This window comes from Lissotriton vulgaris, chromosome 9 (assembly GCF_964263255.1).
Source record: "Lissotriton vulgaris chromosome 9, aLisVul1.2, whole genome shotgun sequence".
Lineage (NCBI taxonomy): Eukaryota > Metazoa > Chordata > Amphibia > Caudata > Salamandridae > Lissotriton > Lissotriton vulgaris.
This window is the reverse complement of record NC_141697.1, coordinates 531,090,231-531,118,067: the sequence shown is the minus strand read 5'-3', so window position 1 is coordinate 531,118,067 and position 27,837 is coordinate 531,090,231. Positions and strand designations below refer to the sequence as shown.

Sequence of the window (27,837 nt, the reverse complement as noted above, 5' to 3'; positions counted from 1 at the left end):
ATGATATGGGCCCGGTTGGACCATTATTGAGGTCGGTGCACGGCAAAGGCCCTGATATTTGATACATTCCTGGAAAATACCGAACAAAGCCAAGACCCCCTGAAGCACCTTACTATAGCTGGTTTGGGCCTTGATTGAATTCTTTTGTAGTTAGATGGAGGATTTCGGCGGACGGCTGTTGCCTCACTGCTCGGGAAGGGGGAGTTGGTCCATGTTGGGATCCTTTTTTCTGCTGTTTTATGTTGTTGTACATGGCTTGGCATGTTTATGGTGTAGATAATCAACTGATTTTCCTTTTTGAAAGATTGGGGGAGGGATGGAGGGTGGTGGGAGGGATGGACTACCTCACCTGTGATGTCAACACTCTGCCAAACACTGAAGTTCCTTACGTGGAACATTAAGGGAAAGGGGTCCCTGTCCAAACGCCATAACATACATAACTACTTGAAGAGACGGGAAGTGCAGATAGCTTGCCTGCAGGAGACGCACCTGCTCAGAGCAGAGGTAGACAGACTGCGTAGGTGTTGGAGAGGGCAAGTCTATGCTACAACCTTTTCCGCTTATGCACGGGGGAGTATTAGTTTGGGTTAGATCTGGAGTAACCTTATAGCTGACACTGTCAGTAATAGATAAGGAGGGCAGATATGTCTTTAGCACGGGGAGGCTTTATGGGCGAGTAACCACACTGGGCTGCATATCTGCACCTAACCAGGAACAACTGTCCTTTACGGTACATCTTTCTACTCGAATAGCGAACATGATGGTAAGGCAGGTTATAATAGGTGGTGATTTCAATAGAGTGATAGACGTAGACTTGGACCGCTCCCACCCTCCCTTGCACGGAGCTCAAACCCGCCGGGTGGCGGCTGGATTGGGGGAGTGGATGTCACATTAGGGATTAAAAGATATCTGGAGAGTCCAACATGGGGAGACACGGGAATACTCATTTTACTCTCCAATGCACCAACTACACACACAGCTATACGTCTTTTGGTGCTTCCCCTCCCTTAGCGGTTTTATTATGGGTATGGAATATCTAGGGCGGACCCTGTCTGATCATAGTCCATTGCTACTGACATACGGGCCGCATGGAGATAGACTCCCCCATACCTACATGGCATCTCAATCCTATGTCCCTAGAAGACGCACCATTCACCAGCACCCTGCGCTCCCTTGTAGATGAGTACTTCACTGAAAACAAACACTCCACTTCCTCTGTATTAATAGAGTGGGGGGCATTTAAAGTGGTGGTGCATGGACATTGTGTGGGGCAAACTGTGTGAGTGCGTAAGGTCCTCCATAGGTACTTATTGGCTAGGGAGGAAGAAATCTGGACGCTGGACAACATCCAGGGACAAGATGAGCAGGCTCATACACGACTTCTGGACAAATGCAAGCAATACGCTGACACCCTCGAAAGGCTCAGGTCCTAAGATTACAACACGTATATGGACAGAGTGCAAAGGGAGGAGGGGAAGACTGGTCGACTATTGGCCTGGCTAATTAGGCTGGAAATGCATGGGTCCCCGATTTTACGTGTACAGACTGCTGCTGGCTTGACAGTACATGACCATGGGGAGATTAATGGTCTATTTAGGAGCTACTATAAGACTCTTTATGCTGCTCCGCCTGGCGCCCTCAGCTCGCCTATTGGAGCTTTCCTAGACCCGTTAAATCTCTTAAAGCACTTTGGATGTGGAAGCAAGGGAGGAATTGGGAGGACCGGTGACCCTGTAGGAGGTGCAGGGAACCATCCCTGCTATGGCCTATGGGAAAACTCCTGGCCCGGATGGCATTCCAGCAGAGTTCTATCGGAGGTTTGGGACCAAAGTGGCCCCAAGATTGGTGACCTTGTATGCAAAGTCCCTCCAGGTGGGGCACCTGCCGGACAGCACTTGTGATGCACTTGTAATTCCACTCCCCAAGACTGTAGTCCCCAACGCTGGGGTAAAAGATTACAGACCCCTCTCCATGCTCAACAAGGACTTTAAAATATTAAGTAAGGTTTTGCTGCTTAGACTACTGCCATACATGCAGAACCTAATCCATATTGACCAAAATGGTTTTATCCCTTCCTGCAATACCTCGTATAACCTTCGACACCTGTATTCTATGCTGTACCACTCGGAGGTACAATCCCTCCGACAGGCCCCTATTCTATCTATCGACCTGGAAAAGGCCTTTGATACCGTGGGGTGGGACTACCTACTAGTGGTTATGAGGCGATTGGGTATGGGAGATGAGTGACTGGCATGGATGTGACTATTATACATGTGCCCACAGCCAGAGTAAAGACTGGTAAAAACATCTTATCACAATATCAATGCCCTCTGTCACTGCTTCTGTTTGCCTTGGTGATAGAACCCCTGGCTGAGTTACTCCGACAAGGGGCAGAGGGTATGGGCCTGGCGATAGGAGGGAGGACACATATCATCTCTCTCTACGCCGATGACATACTGGACTACCTCTGGGATGCCACCAGAGTTATGAAGACACTGCTTTGAGACATTTGGGGAGATATCAGGTCTGCCGGTTAATAAATATAAAATGTATCTGTTCCCCAGGGCCGGACCATTAGAGCGTTCCCCTGGTCTGCCTGCGAACATTAAATGGGCATCAGTTAAGTTCAAATACCTAGGTATCCAGGTCTTTCATTCTTTGGAAGACCTAAAGGGTGGTAACTTGGATAAAGCACATAGATCGCTCCGGTCCAACGTTCTGTTCTGGGGCACATTACGCCTCCCCAAAATGGCTATCATTACCCTGGCAAAAATGGTCATGTTACCACGCTTACTATACTGTTTCGCCAACTTGCCAGTAATGATACCTACAGGATGGTTTCGCACTTTAGACTCCTTAACACTAGATTTAGTTTGGGGGAGGCGACAGATGTAGAATATCCCTCCAGACTCTGAGGTGCCCTGTAGAGGCAGGGGGCTTGAGAGTGACAGATTTTGAGTTTTATCGATTGGCAGCCCAGCTGCAGTGGCTGGCACAATGGCTAGAAGGAGTAAATATGGAAGGAACCTTCCTGATGGAGCCTGGCCAAAATCTCAGGCTGCTGCTGGCAAAACTCTTGGACCATACAATAAAAGTTCCCTATAGCTCAATATTGCAGACCTCAGCACTATAGTGCTGGAAACGTTGCATCAAGAGGATACCTTCTGCACTGAAATATTCTCTGGAGTTACCCCAGGTGGGATTGCCACATAAGGAGCCGCAGAGATTAATAACCACAGAGCCGATGGCATCATGGGTGGATGTGGGACTTGAGAACGTGGGGGATTGTTACCAAGAAGGGATGTTGCTCCCGTTTGCGGAGCTAGTAGAGGGATGTGGCTTGCCCCAAGGCCAGTTCCTTATATATGAGTTGCAACAAGCGTTTGACAGCTATGGGGACGACATAGAGCGGAACCGGAGACACACGGGTAGCTGCACTCACTGATCACCCTGGGTATAGCGAGACAACAAATTAAATGGTTTTATGCGTCCCTGAGCGAGGCTTCTCTGACTCCTCTGCTGAATTTGCGGGGGAAATGGGAGAGGAATCTGAAAAGGGAACTAACTGACAAGGAGTGGAGAAGAGTCCTGGATTCCCCTAAGAAAGTATCAGGAAATACTAGATTGAAATATGTTCAATTCAACTATGTGCATATGACATACCTGACACGACACAGGATATGTCACCTTTGGGGGAGGTCTGAGGAGATTTTATTTTATTTATTTTATTTAATGCGATTTTATATAGCGCGAACATTACCCGAAGGTGTCAGAGCACTTTACATAAGAACCAGTTGCGATACATAAGGACTTAGGACTACATGAGTTACATAAAAGATACAAATGGAAAACATTGCAAATGTACAAGTTGTAAAGTCACACAAGGAAGAAACTGAACAAAAAAATTGCAAATGTACAAGTTGTAGAGTCACAATAGGAGGAGATACAAACAGAAAAAAAATAAAATTGCAAATGTACAAGTTGTAAAGTCACTCAAGGAAGAGATACAAATGGATAAACTCTAAGAATCACATACGAATGGTAGAGAGTATAAAGGTCTACTACATATACAAGTGGTTAGTTATCTCTATATACATATATATACAAATATTAGATTTTCTCAGGTCAGGACCCAAAAAAGAAGGAGAGCAGAGTTCCATTAAGTGGGGTCGGAGGGGGGACGCAGTCACAGCCCCAAGGGAGGGCAGTAGAATGTCTGCTGTTTCGCAAGATGGTGGATCAAGGAGAAGAGCGACAACAGGAGACGGTCCCATAATGGCGGGCGCCCATGTGTGTGCAGTCCAAAAGTTACGAGTGAGTAACCAAATTACTCACATTAAGGACCAAGATGGCTCTCAAAAAATTCCAAAACAAAGATAGTCTTAAGGTTTCTAAAGTGTTCTACAGGAAACTATACACTCTGCAATTATTTTGTGATAAAATAAAATGCCAAAAGTTCTTTAATTTCCTCCCTACTAAATCAGTCTCTGATGAAGAAAGGGCATGCTTGAACAAACCAATAGAAACAGAGGATATTGTTAAGGCAATAAAAGCCATCCGTTCAGGGATGGCACCCAGCCGCGATGGCTTCCCCATTGTTTTCCATAAAACGTGTACCTACTTGATCGTCAAGTATCTTAAAAATACACTTGATCACTTTGCTCTACATGGTAAAGCCGCTGGCACGGCTGAAGAGGCCACCATAGTAGGCGTCCCCAAAGAGGGCAACGACCATTCGGACCAAAGAATTTTCGGCCCATCTCCCTTCCAAATAGGGAAGCTAAAATGTTTGTGAAAATCTTAGCCATCAGGCTAGAAAGCCACATACCCAAACATATCCATAACTTCCAAACAGGTTTTGTCAAACTGTGCCTCGCGAGACACAACATTTGCACATTCTGTCATATTGTAGAAAAAGCTCGCCTTTCCTCATGGACGACTGCGGTGATTGCTCTTGACGCCGAAAAGGCGTTTGACAAAGTGTCTTGGCCTTTTCTGCTTGCGGTCCTTGAATCCCATAATCTGGGTGACTCTTTCATTAATATGGTCTGGTGCTCTACGAGAATCCCAAAGCAAACATTAGGTTTAACGGTTCCATCTCTTCATATTTTGACTCACACTGAGGTACAAGACACCGATGTACCCTCTCACCCCTGCTCTTTTTACTTACCATTGATCCCTTACTTACATTACTTAACACTGCACCTGGAATTAAAGGTCTCCAATTTGATGTAAATATTTATAAAACAGCTGCATAGACAGGTGATATCCTTATCTTCTCTGAGGATCTTGAAGCTGCTATCCCATGTATCATAAATATTATCCATACGTTCTCGGAGGTCTCTGGATATACCCTAAATAAGTAAAATACATTTCCCTTAAACCAACTATGATTCCCTTCCCACTTTGGTGACTCAGTACTTTAATGGCAATCCACACTTTGGGGATGAAGCTCTGTAACAATCTTACTGGCATGTTACTTTTCAATGAACTACAGACAATTGCCAAGGTTAGAGATATCCTGAATGTGTGGTCGCCCAAAGTTATCTTTTGATGGGGTCGGCTCCAAACACTCAAGATGGTGATCACTCTGATTGTGAACTTTTTTAATTCATGCTACCTCTAAAACTACCCCCCACCTTTTTCCAAGAATTGGACAACACCACCTCAGAGTTTCGGTGGTATGATAAGAGAGCGAGGATCTCATACAATTCCCTCAGACAGAGGATTAGACAGGAGACTGTAACCTTCTGAATTGGAACCTATACCAATCTTCCTTCTTGGCAACCCAGGGTGCTGTCTCACTACTCCCAGACTCACAAAATACCCCACCATCGTCACATATTGAACGTGAGATAAGTTTCCCTTTTAGCACGCCCTCTCTCATCACAATGTCGAAAGTTACCCCGCCACACTCTAACCGTATTCTTATGGATACTGCAAATGCATTGAACATGCTAGATGAACACATGCTGGAGTCGATTCATAACTAAGGCTCCCAGTTTTCCATTTTTACTGATTCTTACAGATACATGCAGACAGAAAACAATGTATTTATTTTTAAAAGCAGAAAAATACTGAAAATGGTGCTTCTCGTGAGAGACTATCCACGCTGTCTTTCATGAACTCCAAGCAAAAGCTGAACGGATAGACAGCATAGAGAGTGAAACCACAGGATGAGATTTCCTTAAATAAAGGTATATGTTAACATATATTTGTAGTGTAATGCTAATATGTACCTGTGTCTGTAGTTTTATGTTATATGTGGCTTCTTTATTAGCGAAAACGCAACAGATATCCCAGTATGAGTGCACGTGTAAGAGTTAAATAAAAGTGGGAATATAACATTTTGCGACTCCATTTATTCTCCAACAACAAAATAAATATGGATAAATACCAATAAAATGGCCCAAAAATAAATATGGATAAATACAGATGGAAATGTTAAAAAATTTAAATACCTGAAAACTGGAAGCCCTATTCATAACTCAGGATGGGCGTCACTATAGCTTAATCCAAAAGGCAATGCTGAAATCGATCCAACCATTGCACCTATGTGGGCTTCCAAAGGTGTCAGGCTAATCAGAGACCTTTACAATAATAACAATGATACACTACCCTTACTAGCTCTGGCCAGAATGTTCAACTTCTTGAGCTTGGACTTTTACAGCTTCCTAAATATCGAAATTAGACTCTCCAAACTCAACCTTTCTAAACACTCGACTATAGTCACCTCGCCCTTTGGCAACAAAAATGTAATAATTTTAACCAAATGGGCCAAACATTTTGATATAGCAGTCTTTGAACCTCCCCTACCTACCCTCCTGGTAGGTCGCTCCCCCTCCACGCAGCTCCACCTGTGTGCCCCTGACCCTGCTGCCACTGCTAAAGACTCGCTGTGCCCATCCATTTTCTTTTCTTTCTGTGTCACTCGTTTTCTCCTCCTTTGTGCCCCGTTTTTCTTTCTGTGCCACTCGCTTTCCCCCTCCTTTGTGCCCCGTTTTTTCTGCTCTGTGCCACTGTTTCCCCCTCTTTTCTGCTCCGTTTTTCTTTCTGTGTCACTCGTTTTTCCCCCTCCTTTGTGCCCTGTTTTTCTGCTCTGTGCCACTGCTTCCCCCTCTTTTCTGCCCCGTTTTTTCTTCTGTGTCACTCGTTTTTCCCCCTCCTTTGTGCCCTGTTTTCTCTGCTCTGTGCCACTGTTTCCCCCTCTTTTCTGCCCCATTTTTATTTCTGTGCCACTTGTTCTCCCCGCCGCTGTGCCCCCTGCGGCCCGCCCCCCCCTGCCCACTCGCTGCTCCCGCCTCCCAGCTGCTCCTCCCTACCACCTCTCCATATATGCCGGACCCTGCGCAAGCCCGGCTGCCCCCGTCCGCGACTGGACCGCACCCAGCGCCAGAACCCCTGGCCCCCGCGAAAGCCACAACACCAGACTCCGATACGACGCCAGCACCCTCCACGCACTCAATGCCAGCCGAGACCGCAGCTGATTCCAGGCTGCCCCGAAACGCACCCACGGACCTTTCTCCTGCTGCACCTGCAGCTTCACCTGCGACAGAGCCACCAAACCACCAAGGACCGACCAAACCACCTCCGCTGTATACTCCTTAACACCCGCTCTGCACGCAAACACGCCGTCGAGCTCTGGGACCTGCTCGACACCTCAACCCCAGACATTGCCTTCTTGACCGAGACCTGGTGGAACGATTCCTCGGCACCTGCCATCACCATAGCTATCCTGGATGGCTACAAAATGACCCGCAGGGATCGCGCCAACGGAATCGGAGGAGGAATAGCCATCGTCCACAAGTCCACCCTCAAGGTCACCACCCACGCAGACGACACCCTCAACACCGCCGAACACCTGCACTCCTGGATCCACACCGACCTCAACACCACCCTCAGAGGAACACTCATCTACAGACCCTCCGGACCCCGGGCTCAGTTCAGCGACTCCATCGCCGACATCGCCAGCACCCACGCACTCGCCTCCATGGACTACATCCTCCTTGGGGACCTGAACTTCCATCTCGAGAAAAACAACAACACCAACTCCGCCATCCTGATCGCCAACCTCGCCTTCAGACAACTCATCACCGCACCCACCCACGCCGCCGGCCACACGCTGGACCTCATCTTCTCCATAGGCACCCACATCGCCTTCGACCACATCACCGAACTCCATTGGACCGACTACCGCTGCATCCATTTCACCTTCAAGAAACCAACCATGCACCACCGCACCCAACAGCTGCCTCGCCACTGCTGGAGCTAAGTCACTGAAGACCAGCTGATCACCACCCTCGCCCAGAACCCACCCACCGACCCCACCAACCCAGACGCCGCAGCCCGCAATCTCAGACGGTGGATCGACGACTGCGCCATCACCCCCGCCCCGCTCAAGAGACCCTTTAACAGCCACACCAGCAAGAGAGCCACCTGGTTCACCGACGAACTCCAGACCTCCAAACGCGCATGCCGGAAACTGGAGAAGATAAGGCTCCACAAACACACACCGGACAACCACGCAGCCCACAAGGATGCCACCCTAAGATATCACCACCTCATCAGATTAGCCAAGAGATCCTCCTTCAAAGACCGCCTGGATAACAATGCACACAACAGCAAAGAGCTCTTCAGCATCATAAAGTAACTCTTTAACCCCAGCGCCAACACCAACGACATCCCGCCATCACAAGAACTGTGCGACTCACTAGCCATCTTCTTCCACCGCAAGATCGCTGACATCCACAACAGCTTCAACACCACGACCGCCCCAACTACGCCAGACTCCACCTCCCCTGTGAACACCACCAGCGCCAACCGCCTGACCTCCTGGTCCAACGTCAACGACGACAAGACATGCAAGGTCATGAACTCCATCCACTCAGGATCTCCGTCAGACCCGTGCACACACCACGTATTCAACAAAGCAGACGCAGCCATCGCACCCCAACTACGGAAGGTCATCAACATCTCCTTCGAAACGGCGACATTCCCGGAAAGCTGGAAGCACGTCAAAATCAACTCTCTCCTCAAGAAGCCCAAGGCGGACCCCAAGAACCTCAAGAACTGTTCCTGGCGAAGGTCATTGAGAAAATCGTCAACATGCAATTGGCCCGCCACCTCGAAGACAACAACATCTTGGACCCGTCCCAGTCCGGATTCAGGCAAAACCACAGCACCCAGACAGCCCTCATCGCTGCCACAGATGACATCAGGCGCCAACTAGACAACGGCGAAACATCAGCCCTCATCCTCCTGGATCTGTCAGCCGCCTTCAACATGGGCTGCCATCACACTCTAAAGACACTCCTCCTAGAAGCCGGAATCCAAGAGAAGGCCCTTGACTGGACCACGTCCTTTCTCTCCGGCAGAACCTAGAGCATCCGCCTCACACCCTTCCGATCCGAAGCCACCGACATCATCTGCGGCATCCCCCAGGGCTCATCCCTCAGCCCGACGCTGTTCAACATCTACCTGGCCCCCCTCGCACAAGTGGCCCGCCATCATGACCTCAACATCATCTCCTATGCCAACGACACCCAGCTCATCCTCTCCCTCACCAAGGACCCACACACCGCCAAAACCAACCTCCACGAGGGAATGAAGGTTGTCGCCGACTGGATGAGGAGCAGTCGTCTGAAGCTGAACTTGAGCAAGACGGAGGTCCTCATCCTCGGACCCACCCCCTCAGCCTCGGATGACTCCTGGGGGAAACAACCTTTACAACACAACTTTTACAATGCACTACCATTACAACAAAACTTTTACAACACAACATCCATTACAACGCATGCCATTACAACGCAACCATTACAACGCATGACACTACAACACATACCACTACAACGCATGTCATTACAACGCAGTCATAACAATGCATACCATTACAACGCATACCATCACAACGCATAGTACCCTTACACTATCCAACACTTACTCTACTGTTGCACCCCCTGGAGTTAGAATAGTAATTTTTACCCCTACACTATCCAACACTTACCCTACTGTTGCACCCCCTGGAGTTAGAATAGTAATTTTTACCCCTACACTATCCAATACTTATCATACATGCAATGTAATGGTATGCGTTGTAATGGTATGCATTGTAAAGGTAGTATGCGTTGTAATGGAATGCGTTGTAAAGGTAGTTTTTAAAAATTAGCTGTAATGACATGCGTTGTAATGGAATGCATTGTACTGGATGTTGTGTTTTAAAAAATGCGCTGTAAAGGTATGCGTTGTAAAAGTATGCGTTGTAACGTCATACATCCATTCCTGGTGGCCGACCACACTGGGAACAGCACCGACACCCACCGACCACGCACGCAACCTTGGATTCAACCTCGACTCCTCCCTCTCCATGTCTAAGCAGGTCAACGCTGTTTCCTCCTCCTGCTACAACACACTCCGTATGCTCCGCAGGATCTACAAGTGGATCCCTTCCGAAACAAGAAGAACGGTGACACAGGCCCTCGTCAGCAGCAGACTGGACTACGGCAACGCACTCTACGCAGGAATCCCAGCCAAACACTTACGACGACTATAATGCATCCAAAACGCCTCCGCCCGACTGATCGTCAACGTCTCCCGCCGCAGCCACATCATCCCCCAACTGAGACACCTACAATGGCTCCCCATCGACAAGAGGATCACCTTCAAACTCCTCACCCACGCACACAAAGCACTCCACAATGCCGGACCAGCATACCTGAACAGCAGACTCAGCTTCTACACAAAAATGCAGCCCCTTTTCCTTAAAGGAAAATGGGATGCATTTAAAAAAGAAAATGTAAACTTTTCAGTTTCATTTTTTAAGGGCAGGCCCTGCTCTAAAAAAATATTTTCGCACCCATTCACAAAGGGGAAGGAGACTCCCTCCCGTTTGCGAGTGGCTTACCACCCTTTTGAAAATTGCAAATGCGGTCACAAAACAATCACATATAGGTGTGAAACTCGCTATTAGAAGGGTGGAGGGTGCACAGCAATGAATGAGTGAAGGTTCGAGCAAAGTTAATCGTTTGGGTGCACTCCTTAGAAGCGTTTCCGTCCAAACGCTCGAATAATGATCAAAAGAAGTGGTGTTCGCATAGAATATGCGGGTACATCCTAAGGAGGCACTCCAGGGTGGTTCAAAAACAATGATTCCAATGTTTCGTAATTAATTATTTATTTCCATTTAAAGTACTTTTTGTCTCTCATGATATTGTTTTCATATCAATGAAATTTCAAAGTGTACAATCCAAAAATCAATGAATTTGACGAACGACTCCGATGCATTTCGGGCAGGTCGCCCATTTTCAAGGAGCGCTGAAAGAAGAAGAAATGGGTGTAAGGGAGTATGCAGTGAAGAAGCGTGCAGTCAAAAAGCGTGCGAAGGATTAGTTGTGGGGTGTATACTGAATGACTAGAAAAATCAACCGATCTAAACGAGGATACTAGTGTATAGTGATTTAAGCTGAAAGATAAGTGAAATTAGACATGCAAAGATAACGGAGTTTGCGTGGAGTTAACGGTGACACGGGTGAAGGGGTGGGTAAAAAGTGTGGCTGTGTCGAGTTTTATGTGTATATGATATAAGTGCTCAAGAGTAGTTTGAAGGCTAAAGAGACCCAGATGATAGCTAGTTCGACCATGTGGCGTGAATAGCATGCGGTATTATATGGGTGTATAAACCATCGGGGTGAAATAAGGTCTTAGCGGGTTGCAGAAAGCAGGGCGGCAGGTGCGGTGGTTAGTACTTACTTCATGCGGAGAAACGTCATGCGTCTCAGGCACGGTGGCTCAAACGGTTGTGTGGTTAGTGAGATGAACGGGAGGTTACAAGTAGGTGGGGAGTGTAAGTAAACATAGAAAGAGGATTGGTAAACGGATAGGGAAAAGAAATAGTGGCGGCCATCTTAAGAAGGGAAAGAAATCGGAGGTGGTGGCCTGGAAAATTGAGAACAGGGAACAATGCAAGATATCAACCATGATGGTATATGAAAATGATACATTTATAGATGACAACTATATTCAATTCGATTGTTAAGTCCATGTGGTCTGAGGGTCTGAAGACGATAGATCCATTCAAGTTCTCTTTTAAGGAGAAATTTGCGATTGTCTATTCCCTCTTTTTTTGTGATGGTTTCCAACACAATAAATTGTAGTTGGGCAATAGTGTGGCGAGATTCGTTGAAGTGTACAGCTATACTGGATTTCTCATTTTTAGTACGAATATTTGATTTATGTTCCTTCATACGTGTCTTCACCTTTCTCTCAGTTTTGCCTATGTATAGTTGGCCACACGGGCATTTTATGGCATAAATTAAGTTCATAGAATCACAAGTGGCATTGACTTGGAGCTTAATAGGGTGGCCTTTCATGGGGTGTGGTATAGAATTTCCTTTAATAATGCAGTTGCAGTTGTTGCAGTTTTTTCATTTCAGCGTTCCTTTGTATTCAGTGTGGATGGTGGGTGTCTTGGACAGGATTTCTTTCAAGTTGTTGCTGCGGGTGTAAGCGAATAGGGGAGGATTTTGGAAACAATCCCTAAAATTGGGTTCCAGTTGTAAGATAGGCCAGTGTTTAAGGATGATCTTTTTGAAGGTGACACTGGAGGTGGAATATTTGGATACTAATACCATGCGTTGATCAGTAGTTTTGGTTTTTTTGGAAAGGCTTTCTTGTCTGCTGATGGCTGCGACTCGTGTGTAGGCATCGTGAAGGATGGTTTGCGGGTAGCCTCTTTCAGAGAATCGGTCTTGCATCTCTTTGAGTCTGATGTCACATGTGTTTTTGTCGGAAACAATACGTTTAACACGTAGCATTTGGGAGAAAGGTAAATGTTTTTTGAGGGAACCTTGGTGAAAACTCGTGTAGTGCAACGAGTTATTGCGATCAGTGGCTTTTCGATGTAGGTCTGTGGTGATCTGTTTGTCAGAGATTTTAACGATGACGTCCAAAAATGAGATTTCAGTGTCGCTTATCTGCCAGGTCAGTTTGATGCGCTCATCTTTAGTGTTTAGCTCGCTGAGAGCGTTGTTGAGGGACTCCTTGGTATCGGTCCACATGAGGAAAAGGTCATCTATGTATCGAACATACATTTTGATTTTCTCATTAAAGTTGGTGTTTCCATAGATGTACAGCTGTTCAAAATTTTGCATATATATATTCGCGTACGTGGGAGCCGCACAATTACCCATCGCCATTCCCGATAGCTGCAAGTACCAATTATCGTCATGTTGAAAGTAGCTGTGGTATAAGGTATATACCATGAGTTCCATTAGGAAGGTTTGCATGAGTGTGTCAATGTTGCTCTGTAGTAAGGCCTGTTCAATGGCCTCAATTCCCCCTTGGTGGGGTATGGAAGTGTACAAGGCACTAACGTCAGCTGTACAAAGTATGATGGATTTGTGAGTGTTGATGTCTATTTGTGCCCGCTTCATTAGAAATTCATATTCATATCCATATGGTGCATACTCAAGGTGAAAACACCTACTTACAACTTGATCATAACCCCACCCGGGAGTTTCAAACCATCCTATTAAACTTGGTAACAAAAGCTCACGAAGCTGGCACTATCGAAGATCGCACCAAAAACTACCTGCTGTGCAACCATCCCAAGAGTCCTGTTATACACATGTCACCTAAGATCCACAAAAACTTATTGTACCCACCATTCAGACCAATTGTCTCTACCAAAGGATCTATACATGAACCTGTCGGCAAATTTATTGACAGATACCTGCAACTCTTGGTCACCAACATGACAAGTTACATCAAGGACACAACCGAATTTCTAATGAAGCTGGCACAAATAGATATCAACACTCACGAATCCATCATACTTTGTACAGCTGACGTTAGTGCCTTATACACTTCCATACCCCACCAAGGGGGAATTGAGGCCATTGAACAGGCCTTACTACACAGCAACATTGACACACTCATGCAAACCTTCCTAATGGAACTCATGGTATATACCTTATACCACAGCTACTTTCAACATGACGATAATTGGTACTTGCAGCTATCGGGAATGGCGATGGGTAATTGTGCGGCTCCCACGTACGCGAATATATATATGCAAAATTTTGAACAGCTATACATCTATGGAAACACCAACTTTAATGAGAAAATCAAAATGTATGTTCGATACATAGATGACCTTTTCCTCATGTGGACCGATACCAAGGAGTCCCTCAACAACGCTCTCAGCGAGCTAAACACTAAAGATGAGCGCATCAAACCGACCTGGCTCAACAACGCTCTCAGCGAGCTAAACACTAAAGATGAGCGCATCAAACTGACCTGGCAGATAAGTGACACTGAAATCTCATTTTTGGACGTCATCGTTGAAATCTCTAACAAACAGATCACCACAGACCTGCATCGAAAAGCCACCGATCGCAATAACTAGTTTCACCAAGGTTCCCTCAAAAAACATTTACCTTTCTCCCAAATGCTATGTGTTAAATGTATTGTTTCCGACAAAAACACATGTGACATCAGACTCAAAGAGATGCAAGACCGATTCTCTGAAAGAGGCTACCCGCAAACCATCCTTCACGATGCCTACACACGAGTCGCAGCCATCAGCAGACAAGAAAGCCTTTCCAAAAAAAAAAAACACTGATCAACGCATGGTATTAGTATCCAAATATTCCACCTCCAGTGTCACCTTCAAAAAGATCATCCTTAAACACTGGCCTATCTTACAACTGGAACCCGATTTTAGGGATTGTTTCCAAAATCCTCCCCTATTCGCTTACACCCGCAGCAACAACTTGAAAGAAATCCTGTCCAAGACACCCACCATCCACACTGAATACAAAGGAACGCTGCCATGCAAAAACTGCAACAACTGCAACTGCATTATTAAAGGAAATTCTATACCACACCCCATGAAAGGCCACCCTATTAAGCTCCAAGTCAATGCCACTTGTGATTCTATGAACTTAATTTATGCCATAAAATGCCCGTGTGGCAACTATACATAGGCAAAACTGAGAGAAAGGTGAAGACACGTATGAAGGAACATAAATCAAATATTCGTACTAAAAATGAGAAATCCAGTATAGCTGTACACTTCAACGAATCTCGCCACACTATTGCCCAACTACAATTTATTGTGTTGGAAACCATCACAAAAAAAGAGGGAATAGACAATCGCAAATTTCTCCTTAAAAGAGAACTTGAATGGATCTATTGTCTTCAGACCCTTAGACCACATGGACTTAACGATCGAATTGAATATAGTTGTTATCTATAAATGTATCATTTTCATATACCATCATGGTTGATATCTTGCATTGTTCCCTGTTCTCAATTTTCCAGGCCACCACCTCCGATTTCTTTCCCTTCTTAAGATGGCCGCCACTATTTCTTTTCCCTATCCGTTTACCGATCCTCTTTCTATGTTTACTTACACTCCCCACCTACTTGTAACCTCCGGTTCATCTCACTAACCACACAACCGTTTGAGCCACCGTACCTGAGACGCATGACGTTTCTCCGCATGAAGTAAGTACTAACCACCGCACCTGCCGCCCTGCTTTCTGCAACCCGCTAAGACCTTATTTCACCCCGATGGTTTATACACCCATATAATACTGCATGCTATTCACGCCGCATGGTCGAACTAGCTATCATCTGGGTCTCTTTAGCCTTCAAACTACTCTTGAGCACTTATATCATATACACATAAAACTCAACACAGCCACACTTTTTACCCACCCCTTCACCCGTGTCACGTTAACTCCACGCAAACCCCGTTATCTTTGCATGTCTAATTTCACTTATCTTTCAGCTTAAATCACTATACACTAGTATCCTCGTTTAGATCGGTTGATTTTTCTAGTCATTCAGTATACACCCCACAACTAATCCTTCGCACGCTTTTTGACTGCACGCTTCTTCACTGCATACTCCGTTACACCCATTTCTTCTTCTTTCAGCGCTCCTTGAAAAAGGGCGACCTGCCCGAAATGCATCGGAGTCGTTCGTCAAATTCATTGATTTTTGGATTGTACACTTTGAAATTTCATTGATATGAAAACAATATCATGAGAGACAAAAAAGTACTTTAAATGGAAATAAATAATTTATTACGAAACATTGGAATCTATGTTTTTGAACCAACCTGGAGTGCCTCCTTAGGATGTACCCGCATATTCTAAGCGAACACCACTTCTTTTGAAACTCGCTATTAGGCCATGATGCCCTTGGCACACCCCTTCCTAATAGCCAGTCGCAAACCATAGTTTGCGAGTCGCTAATATGTTAGCAACTCGCAAAATATGGTTTGTACATGGGGTGACCTATTTTGCCTTCACAAACGGGCCAAATTCCCGTTTGCGACTGCAAAAAAAGGTCATACATCTGCCCCCAGATATCCTCCTCCTCTCTCTTCCTCTTCCAATTCCCATTTCGCGTTTGTTTTTCTTGATTATGCAGGAGATGCAACATTATTTAATACACCTATGATCAACCTACACTTACTAGACTGTGTCTGTGTCCTATGGCTCACATACCATCCTAGATGTATTGCAAGATACAGTTGGGATTGTGGTTTTTTTTGTACTGTTAATTGTATCTTATTTCATTAATTAGAAGCTTTTATATTTCTAATGGTCATTCATGTTGTGACAATTGTGTATGTAAACCAATAGCATTTCACTTATATTCCGTGCATCATACCCTTTGATTGTATCACATTATTGTCTGAATGTATGCCTATTTTCCCAAACTAATAAAATACTTTGTAATAAAAAAAGCAGGCTCAGTGTTTATCTGACAAAATACACAAACACTGACATACACACATACAAAAAACACACACACACAAAGGGGAGAGAGAGATTGAGCAAGAACGAGAGAGGGAATGTGTCCTGGTGTTTATTTAACAACACCTGACAGATGCACACAAAGGCTTTACCTGACAGTACGGCCCAATGAGCTCTGTGGCCTCCTCTGGCACAGGGTTCATGATTGCAGTCTTCATCATATCTGCAGCAGCAGTGAGTTAAGAGAGCACATGTTAATTTACTAATTATTTAAATGTACACAAGGTCGGACTGGCCAATAGGGCAATCAGGCAGTGCCCAATGGGCTGGTCTGACAGGTCAGTTTGTGGGCAGGTTGTTTAGCAGTTTGTAGGCCTGTTTTATTACCAGGTGGGCCAGTTTTTCTGTTGAGTTCCCTGATATTACCAGAAACATTGTCTGCAGCAAACACAAATGCATGCAGTCTCTGACACCTTGCAAAATACCCATACAGCGTGTCATTATAAGTTCAAAACTAGGCTGATATGCAAACGTGGGATACTTTGGTGAACGGCATAGAGAGTGCATTTTGTTATACATCTCAGGTTATGAAATTAAAAAAAAAAAAACTTTACCACATACTTTGAACACTACATTCTGATTGGACAATTACCAGGCTCAATCTGGCTAGGCAGGCCGGTAGCGTTTAACAAAAAACATATTTAGTTTTTACAATGATAAATAGTCCCTGTAAAAGAATGGGCTCAAATGACTAACATATAGATGCATCAAGCATCCATTCTGCGAATCTGAAATAGCAAAAAATAACGAATCGCTATAAAGAAATCGCAGAATGAGATGCACCATCAAAATCACTAAATATTTGCGATTCGCACCCGCCCTCAATTGCCAAATGCGACTCCGCAGAAATCCCTCCAAATTCGCAGTCGGCTGTTTCCAACCCCCTAATTGCGTATTCGCAAATAGCGAAATCGCAAATAGTGGTCTCGCACATTGCAAAATCCCAAAAACGTGAAGTCGCATTTGGAGCCCAATGATGACATCACTACCAGGAAGTAGCCTGCTCCATGCTTCATTCAGACCACACAGCTGGATACAGGAGGAGGCAGAGAACTGAGCTCCAGGAGCCACACCCTGCAGTGCCCATACATGAGTGGAAACAAAACCACAATGTCCCAGAAAGCTGCAGGACCAAGTGAAAAAGCCCGCAAGCGCAAAATCAAGTTCAGTGAAAAAGAACTTGAGTACCTGATTAAAGGAGTGAGCAGTGGACCACGATCAACTGTTCAGGAAGCTGTTCCGGAAGGTGCCAGAGGCAACCAAGAGGCGCATCTGGGTGCGCATCAAGGCAAAGGTGAACACGGTGGGAGTCACCCACCGGACCATCAATGACTTAAAAAAGAGGTGGTAAGACCTCAGAGGCCGTGCCAAGGAGCGAATAGCTGAGAGACTGGGGGAGACAAGGATTACGGGAGGGGGACACTCCACAGTCCCTGAAAACACCCCCATGGAGGACCTAGTGGAGGACACCATACACCCTGAAGCCTGCGTGGGAGCTACCTAACTGGACCCCTCCCGCACCACACACCAAACTCAAGGTAAGAAGCATGCTACTGCGACCCCGTACCCTAACAATGCCCATGCCCCCTCTGTAATCCATATTGTGAGCACAGTATTCCAGTCCCTGCTCCTCCCAAATGCCCAAATGTATTGTGGATTCTGTAGTGTGTAAATGTGCCTTGATAGCCAAACATAGCCAGAATAATCAAAATACACAGACCCCTAAAGTCAGCCAGGGAATGCAGACATTAACCAATAGCGAGCCTGCATGCATGTTGCAACATCCCAGGTGCCTGAATCATACCAGTAATCATGCACTCATCCACATCACAGGTGCTGCGGATACTGACACGTCCGACAGTGACAACCTCCACATCGCGGAGACACCTGAAGAGATGGAGGGGGAGAGGCAGCCTGCCCCTGCACCGACACCCAGGGCCACCCCTGCAGCTAGAGGCGGAGCACCACATCAGGTCTTGGCACATATGGAAGTGGAGCAGACCCCACCACCACCCAGGAGACAGACACGAATCACAGCAAGTGTGTGGGCCCACGCCAGCAGCAGGTCAAGGCAGCGGCGCTCCGTGCCCACCACAGCAGCCATGGAGCAACACGCACACAACGCGGGCCTGGGCATTGATGCTCAGATGCTGCGTGTGCACCGCAAACAGGCACAGCACATGGCAGCCATGCAGCTGCAGCTCTACAAAACAGCACGCAACATCAGTCTCCTCACAGGGAGTGTGCAGGAACTGACCACGGCGGTGAAGGAGAGCAACCAGCTGATGGTAGCGCAGCAGGACGTCACCCGCAGACGCCACAGGCAGCAGCTCACACGGCTGTCAGCCTACACCCGTTCCAATCACCTGATCGGGAACGCCACATCCCAGCTCTCGCGAAGATCATTTGCCATGCAAATCCAGATGGTCCAATGCTGTGCTGACGTAGCAAGGGCACTGGAGCAGGTCAGCAACGCTGTGGAGCACCAACAGGCGGCAGACCATAGCAATGCAAGTGGGGGGATAATGCCAGAGAAGGGGCATCTAGCCTCAGCAGCCTGTCTGTGCCGGTTTAAACAGACAGGAGGCGCAGTGCCCGGCCCAACACTGCATCCCAACAGAACCAGCCTAACATGGAGGGTGAGAGGCGACAGGGTGTGTGCAGCAGGAGGCGCTAGTTGCATGACATTTCAGGCTGTGCCGTGGTGAGGCAACCATGCACGCCAGCTCAGGTTACATGACCTTGGATGTTTAAAAGCTGTAACCTTATTTTTTGCTGATGGAAGCACATTGAAACCTTGTGAAATAAACAAAGGCTTTATTTTGACAATACAATCTTCCTCATGTCAATCATTGATGTGGCTTGCATGAGTGCAGTGTTGTGTGAGGGGTATAGATGCACTAGAAAAAGGTCTGCGGCGACTGTGACCTTCAGCAGGATTCTCCCCGTATGCATGATGCACATGTGCAGGTGGCAGGTCGCCCCCTTCCGACTCACTACCAGACACCTCAACAGGTATCCTCCGCTTGGTTACAATATTGTGCAGCATGGCACACACGGCCATGATGCGGCAGCAGATCTCAGGCCGGTTTTGAGGGCCCCGCCAGTCTTGTGGAGGATGCGGAATCAACATTTTACCATGCCAAATGTTCGCTCAATCACATTTCTGGTGTGTATATGCGCACCATTGTACCTCTGTTCCTGTGGTGTTGTTGGGTTGAGGTATGGGGTGAGGAGGTATTCACGGAGGGCGTAGGTGCTGTCATCTGAAGGGAGGAGCAGAGGGTCAGTGCCTGTCATGGGCAGCAACATGGTCTTAACATACTGTATGTGGATATGTGTACTTACCTAAGAGATGTCCCTCGCCAAATTTACCCCTGTCCAAGCGGGTGTGTATGCCGCTGTGCCGGAAGATAAATGAATCATGCCTGCTCCCTGGGTATTGTGCCACAATGTCTGTAATGATGGTCTTCGCATTGCAGACTACCTGAATGTTGAGGGAGTGATATGACTTGCGGTTCCGGTACATGTATTCGGTCTTTGCGGGTGGACAGATGTGTATGTGGTGCAGTCGATGCAGCCAATTACATGGGGGAAATGGGCGGTGTGAGAGAAGTCCTGTTTAGTTTGCATTAAGTCCTGTTGGGTTGTTGGGTAGGTGATGTGGTGATGGATCCGGCTCAGCATGGCGTCCAGGAAACTCTGTAGGCAGCGTGAAAGTGCACTCTGGGATACACCCCCTGCAAATGCGACTATCCCCTGGAAGCTGCCGGAGGCCAGGAGGTGCAGGCAGCACAGGACCTGGACATGGGTGGGCACGGCATTGGTCCTCCGTGTTGGGTGCTGCATCAGGGGCTCAAGGTCTCTGATGAGCTTCAGGATCTTTGCCCCATTGAGCCTGTATTTGGAGTAGATCTAATCTTTAGTCTCTCCCAGTAGTGTAATCCGCAGCCGGAAGATGCGTTCATGCCATTGTGACTTTCCTCATGCTCCGAATGAGTTTCCTTAAGTGTGTTTGATTTAGCCAACACCTGTTTGTTATTTTCCCCCAATTTGTTTTTTTTGCTACTTTGACTTCATGGTTACCACCTGGTTTAGCTTCTCCTTAAATTGCGACTCGGATTTTGCGAATTATGGTGTTTTTGCTATTTGCGATTGCTGATGCATGTGGATAGTGATTTGTTTGCTAATTCGATATTTGACTGCAAATTCGCTATTAAATTAGCAGAATATGTGGAGAATCGCTTTTAACCCCTTCAATGCGGGTGACGGAACCATTCCGTCATCAGTCACGGTTGAGCTGTGCTGATGACGGAATGGTTCCGTCACGACCACACCCAGTTAAGGAATGTTCAGCACAGTGCTGAAATTCCTGCAGCACGGATGTGGTTAAGGAATAGCAGTGGGGGTTTCTACGGGTTTAGAGATTCTCTGTTTTGCGAATTCGCAAATTGTTGCTTGTCCACTTGATGCACTGCGGAAGTGGAATTTGCTATCGCAATCGCTGTTTCGCAGCCATTGCCATTGCAAATTCGCTTGATGCATCTATGCCCATGTCGCAAATGTAAACACTAAGGTCTACAACAATTTATGGGTATCAGTTTAAAACTTTGTGAAATGCACAAAACCTTCCATTATGTCTGGCATCCTACGGGAGTCTCAACTTTCCAAGCGTAATTCATGGAGAAAATTACAAAGTCTTTTTTTGTTTTGACATTTGCATTTTCACCAGTGCCTAACTATGCTCATTGTAAACGGTGGAAAAGCAGCCGTTCCCACAATAACAAATGTTTCCTTTTTTGTCTGTGAGAAAAGTATTGTTTTCAGAGTATAAGCCTCTTCCCCGTCTTACCGAAGAAGTGGGGGTATTCTGTTTCCTGTTTCCCCCTGGAAAGGGATTTACTCCAACCCTTGACAGAGAGAGGTGTGGAACAGAGGCCAGAGCGGCTGACTCCGCAGCGCAGGGATTATGGTTCGATCCACGGCACCTACGGCAGCTCAGCTCATCATCATGTGACTCTGGGCAATAGCTCACTTAATCTACCCGACGACCCCCAGTGCCTTGAAACCTTAAGGGGTGATATGCCCTTATTTATTTATTGTTTTTTTTAATCCCCCTGGACCCGTCCCCAGGACTCTTATGAGTCTTGGGGCAGGTCCAGGGAGATGACACTGTGGTGGGGGAGTGCTAGTGCACCCTTGTCCCTTCACCACACATGAGGTGTTTAGCCGGCCGTTTCAGGCCGGCCAAACATCTCATGCGCAGTGAAGCTTTCTCCGGCCCCAGCTGCATTGCTGGGGTGGAGAAACCAGAAACGGGCTCCCAGTCTGCCTGTGAGCGCACATTCATAGCGCTCAGGCCTATCCTGATGCTGCTTTACTGCAGCATTATGATTAGCCGCAGTGTAGTCTGGGAGCCTACACCAGAAGCGGGAAGAGTGCACTGGAGCAGACGGCGGAGTCAACGGCGATCAGGTAAGTTTTGTTTTTATTTTGTCCCTGACCCACAATCCCCCCTCCCCCTCCCACTGTCGTCCAGCTCCCTCCTCCAGCTCGCCCACCACTTTGGCAAGGGACAGCCGCGTCCAACTATTTCTAATGTGACTTTCTTTTAACTATAGAGACAGCCCAAAGAGGTGCCAATAAACCATTTCTTGATAGTCAAATAGCGAACAGGAGAAACACTTGGATTATACAACTAACAATGGCCATACCGACCTTCCACTGGGGCGAGATAGGATGGAAAATTAATACCCCAAAAAAATGAAGAAAAATAAATAGCACAAGGTGATGTAGACGCATGACCTCCTAATTTGGAGAGCTCTAGATGCTGGGTTTTATGTTGTGACCCCGGATCACTGATAGAATATCGACGACAGGAATATCGCGGTACGCAAATATTGTGTACAGAGTATCGATGTCAAGAATATCGACATCCTATCTCTACAAACGTAAGTACAAAAATATTGAAACCAAAATATCATTGTTGTTGGACTTTGCTCTTCTGACAGGTTCACCCCTAAACTTTTTGCTTTGTGAATGTGAATTGGTGGTAGTGATTTTTGGTTTCTGCGCACTTTCACTGTGTCCCAGTGGAAAGTGCGTGCACACTCTGAGTGCGTGGAGTAAGGTTGGCCTGCCCTCCCATAGGCATGCATGGGGAATGTCTGTGTCCTCGCTAGTTCCTGATGCGTGAGGTGTGCAGGCTCGAGTTTGGTATGTATGAACTTGTGTGATTGAATGCTGCGCAATGATGTATGCAGCATGTTTGTGTCTAATATGGTAGTGCCACTTCTAGAAGTGTGCCTGTCTGTGCAGCGAATGTGCTGGCGTGTGATTGGCTGGAGCTGGCTGGGGTGCCAGGCTCCATGAGTCATGATGGGTCTGCCCGGTGGTGAGTGTAGAGATTAGCATGCTGATGGCTGGAGAGGAGTGCACCTGGGTCCTGAATAGGGCTGGGCTTTCCCCACACAATGCTGGCTCCGCCCCCTGTGGTGCGACTGATGACCCTAGCCCTGCCAGTGAATAGAGTGAGGGGCTGAGCACACTAAGAGTGCTCCCAAACCAGCTGCGACTGGTTTTCCCCTCAACCTGAAGCCAGGCAAAGGGTTTCACGGTATAAAAAGGGGCTGTGTCCCCTTACAATTTGTTCTCTTCCAGGATCCATTCTGAGGGGGGCTGCTGCTGGGCACCGGGAGGACCGCCACTTGGACTACCTCCCTGCCTGGAGGCCCAGTGAGCTGGCTCTGGGCCCAGCCTTGCCCCCCTGCCTGCCTCAAGAACTTTGAGAAGCTCTACTTTGCTCTAAGCGCCAGGGAGCGCTTTCTTTTTACCTATAGCGCAGGGAGAGCTTTATGGTTACTTGTGGACCTTTAAATTTTCATCTAGCACTTGGGAGCGCTTTGTGTGCCAAGCCGGTGCCCACCCAGCATTTGCCCAATGAATGAATAATTACACAATTTACACATTTACCAATTAATTATTAATAATGAATAACGAATTTATAGTTAATTAATACATTATTTAACACAATTAAGAATATTAAATATTAAATACAAAAAATATTAATACAATGTTTAGTTAATTAATTACAACTAAATTACTTCCCACCCTACTCCCTAATAAACCCACAACCTGCTCCTAAAAAATAAAACAATTAACATATTCACCAATTAATAATTAATATCCAGTTAATAACTACTTAATAAAAAAATATTTAACACAATTAACAATAAAATAGTAAATACATAAATATTAATTAATAAAATGAGTAATTAATTAATTATAAATAAATTACTTCCCACCCTACTCCCCTATAAACCCACAATCTTGCTCCTAAAAAATGACACAATTACCATATTTACCATTTAATAATTAATAACCAATTAATAACTAATTACAAATTAAGACAATTACCATTATAAATTATTAAATACAAAAATATGAATTAATTAAAATTATTAATTAGTTATGATTAAATTCCTTACCACCCTATTCCCCTATAAACCCACAACCCGCAACAGAACTAAAATGCAATATTACATTTTTATAAAATGAATAACTTCTAAAAATTATTAAGAAATATATTATAATTACATTACTTCCCACCCTATTCCCCTATAAACGGATGCATGTCGTTACAACGTGATGTTTTACATCGCAGTACTTTACGACGCATGTTTTACAACGCAAGTCGTTACCACGACTTGCGTTGTTGGGGGCTGGATAGTGAATAGTTTAATTTACTATTCCAACTCCAGTCCCCGTGGATAGTAGGGAAGGAGTTGGATAGTAAATTAAACTATTTACTATCCTGGAGCGCCCCCGCGCAATTCGTTGTTACAACTTGCTTTGTAAAAGTTGCGACGTAAGGGAACTGAGGTGTAACATCCGTGTTGTAAAGGATGTTCCCCCTATAAACCCACAACCCGCTATTGAACTAAAATATGCAAAAATTAATTATCATAAAATTAATAATTTCAAAAAATCTTAAACATACAATACAAAAATAAGCTATAGTTATACAAAATATTTAAATCACATACTTTTAACACATTTACTAATATCCAGAACACTAAAATACATTTCTATATTAATAACAACGATATTTTTATTAATGATAATACTAACTTCGATATTAAGTAAAACGAAATTTCTTACCTGCATGTCGATATTCTGGTTGACGATATTCTTGCAGGTTCATATTGTGCCACATCGATATTTAAACATCGATATTCTGATATATCGATATTTAAACATTGATATTATGTCTGCATACCGTAACCCCAGAGTTAGCAGGCCCGTGTTAACTCCAGGGTTGCAGATGTAATAGATTCTAGGTTGAACCATGTGACTCCCTTGAGAAGTAATTAATTACCTGGTGAATCAATAATTCCAGGTCAGATTCCTCTTATAATTTCCTATTTTTCCCTTTCACTCAAAGATATTGAATTCAGCTGAAATCTCCTGGTGAAACTAAAGAGATTTGCGGTTTTCCTATATCCCTCACAGCTCCACTGGGGCAGGTACTGCTGTTACTGATCCCAGAAGAATTAAAATGAGGCCCCTAAGAGGCAATTCACCATCGAAGGAGATGGCAACTACTTAAATGCATCTAGGTTTTACTGCTGTTGAATGCTGTGCTACAGGTGAAAGCATTTTAGTAGATTCCGTAGTCATCCGTTAAAAATTTTCAGAAAACTCCATCTGAGTAGTAGGATTTCTGGGAACACATTTTGTGACCAGTTAAGTGTTTGCTGATGCGCTGCAACGATACACAGACTCATTAAATTACTTACCCTTTTCAAAGCTTGCCTGTGCAGTTAAAACCTTAGTATATGTAAAACGGCATTGAAAAGATCACCATCATTAGAAAACAGGTTTGTATGCATGAACGATAACTGGGTTGGTTCATCATTACGGATTTGGTTGGTTTATGTAACAAGTAGGCGGATGATTTGAGTCTGTTCATGAAACAGACCTCTTGATACTTCCGCCTGGCTGATGGGCCTTAGTGGTTGATAATTGGATCAAGTCGTAGCCGTGTAGGTCCTACACTGCATCCCAGGTTTTGAGGGTACTGCCACCAAAATAAAACATGGCATGGAAGTACATGACATGGGAGTAGGGTAATTGTACTGGAGAAACAATAGCCTATGGATTGTGTAATTTCTCAGTCACTGTTCAAGAGTATTAAATCTGAATTGATGCCACGAGTCTTAGCGGGTATTATTTAACCTATGCTGCTAGAAACTATCAATCAGAACCAACTTTTTTCACATGTAAAGATGGAGTGGCAGAGTCATTCAACAAAACAGAGGGCCACAGAGGGACCCTTTTGTCTTTAATATGGACTCGGTTAAGCCCAGATTGGTGTATCATGGTTCAAGAGCCAAGTTTTATACTTCATAGTTCCATATGTTTATTTAATCATCTAATAAGTGTTGAAGCTCGATGAGTAGTCTTTAGCTATTGCCTTCAAACCTCTTCAAAAAGGCCACATTCCTCAAGGCATTCAGCAGACTTGGAATGCTGTCTTCCTCTCAAGCACAACAGGTGATGGACCGAATGTGGATCAATGTCACACACTCACCCCAGTCCAAAGATCTGGGCCCAAATCGATTGTTTTTTTGCACTCCACACCACCCTGGGTTAGACAATGGCGATATGCAAATCAGCTCTGACCCTGTGCCCCATGGGAACAGTCCAGTCCGAACTACAAAAGCCATGTCCTTCCCAGAACGGAATCAAGCATCCGAGGACCGGACCGGTTTCGAGGTAACACCTCTCATCAGCCCGGCTAGCTTGACTACAGTGGTGTGGAGTGCCTGGGACCCACGTCTGGGCATCCCCAGCGCACTTAGGGCGGAATATGCAAACACAACAGGTGATGGACCGAATGTGGATCAATGTCACACACTCACCCCAGTCCAAAGATCTGGGCCCAAATCCATCGTTTTTTTGCACTCCACACCACCCTGGGTTAGACAATGGCGATATGCAAATCAGCTCTGACCCTGTGCCCCATGGGAACAGTCCAGTCCGAACTACAAAAGCCATGTCCTTCCCAGAACGGAATCAAGCATACGCGGACCGGACCGGTTTCGAGGTAACACCTCTCATCAGCCCGGCTAGCTTGACTCCAGTGGTGTGGAGTGCCTGGGACCCACGTCTGGGCATCCCCAGCGCACTTAGGGCGGAATATGCAAACACAACAGGTGATGGACCGAATGTGGATCAATGTCACACACTCACCCCAGTCCAAAGATCTGGGCCCAAATCCATAGTTTTTTTGCACTCCACACCACCCTGGGTTAGACAATGGCGATATGCAAATCAGCTCTGACCCTGTGCTCCATGGGAACAGTCCACTCCGAACTACAAAAGCCATGTCCTTCCCAGAACGGAATCAAGCATCCGAGGACCGGACCGGTTTCGAGGTAACACCTCTCATCAGCCCGGCTAGCTTGACTCCAGTGGTGTGGAGTGCCTGGGACCCACGTCTGGGCAACCCCAGCGCACTTAGGGCGGAATATGCAAACACAACAGGTGATGGACCGAATGTGGATCAATGTCACACACTCACCCCAGTCCAAAGATCTGGGCCCAAATCCATCGTTTTTTTGCACTCCACACCACCCTGGGTTAGACAATGGCGATATGCAAATCAGCTCTGACCCTGTGCCCCATGGGAACAGCCCAGTCCGAACTACAAAAGCCATGTCCTTCCCAGAACGGAATCAAGCATCCGAGGACCGGACCGGTTTCGAGATAACACCTCTCATCAGCCCGGCTAGCTTGACTCCAGTGGTGTGGAGTGCCTGGGACCCACGTCTGGGCATCCCCAGCGCACTTAGGGCGGAATATGCAAACACAACAGGTGATGGACCGAATGTGGCTCAATGTCACACACTCACCCCAGTCCAAAGATCTGGGCCCAAATCCATCGTTTTTTTGCACTCCACACCACCATGGGTTAGACAATGGCGATATGCAAATCAGCTCTGACCCT

At 46.1% G+C, this 27,837-nt stretch overlaps 1 protein-coding gene across 3 annotated transcripts in view; it reads right to left on the bottom strand.

Annotated features, from left to right (window-relative positions):
* ACTMAP (actin maturation protease) overlaps window positions 1-27,837 on the bottom strand; it is a 294,690-nt gene that overhangs the window by 71,399 nt on the left and 195,454 nt on the right. For all 3 annotated transcript variants that reach the window (XM_086938012.1, XM_086938013.1, XM_086938014.1), the window contains one exon: window positions 16,919-16,989. In XM_086938012.1, the coding sequence (XP_086794138.1) occupies window positions 16,919-16,989 (71 nt within the window). The remainder of the gene's footprint in view (window positions 1-16,918; window positions 16,990-27,837) is intronic.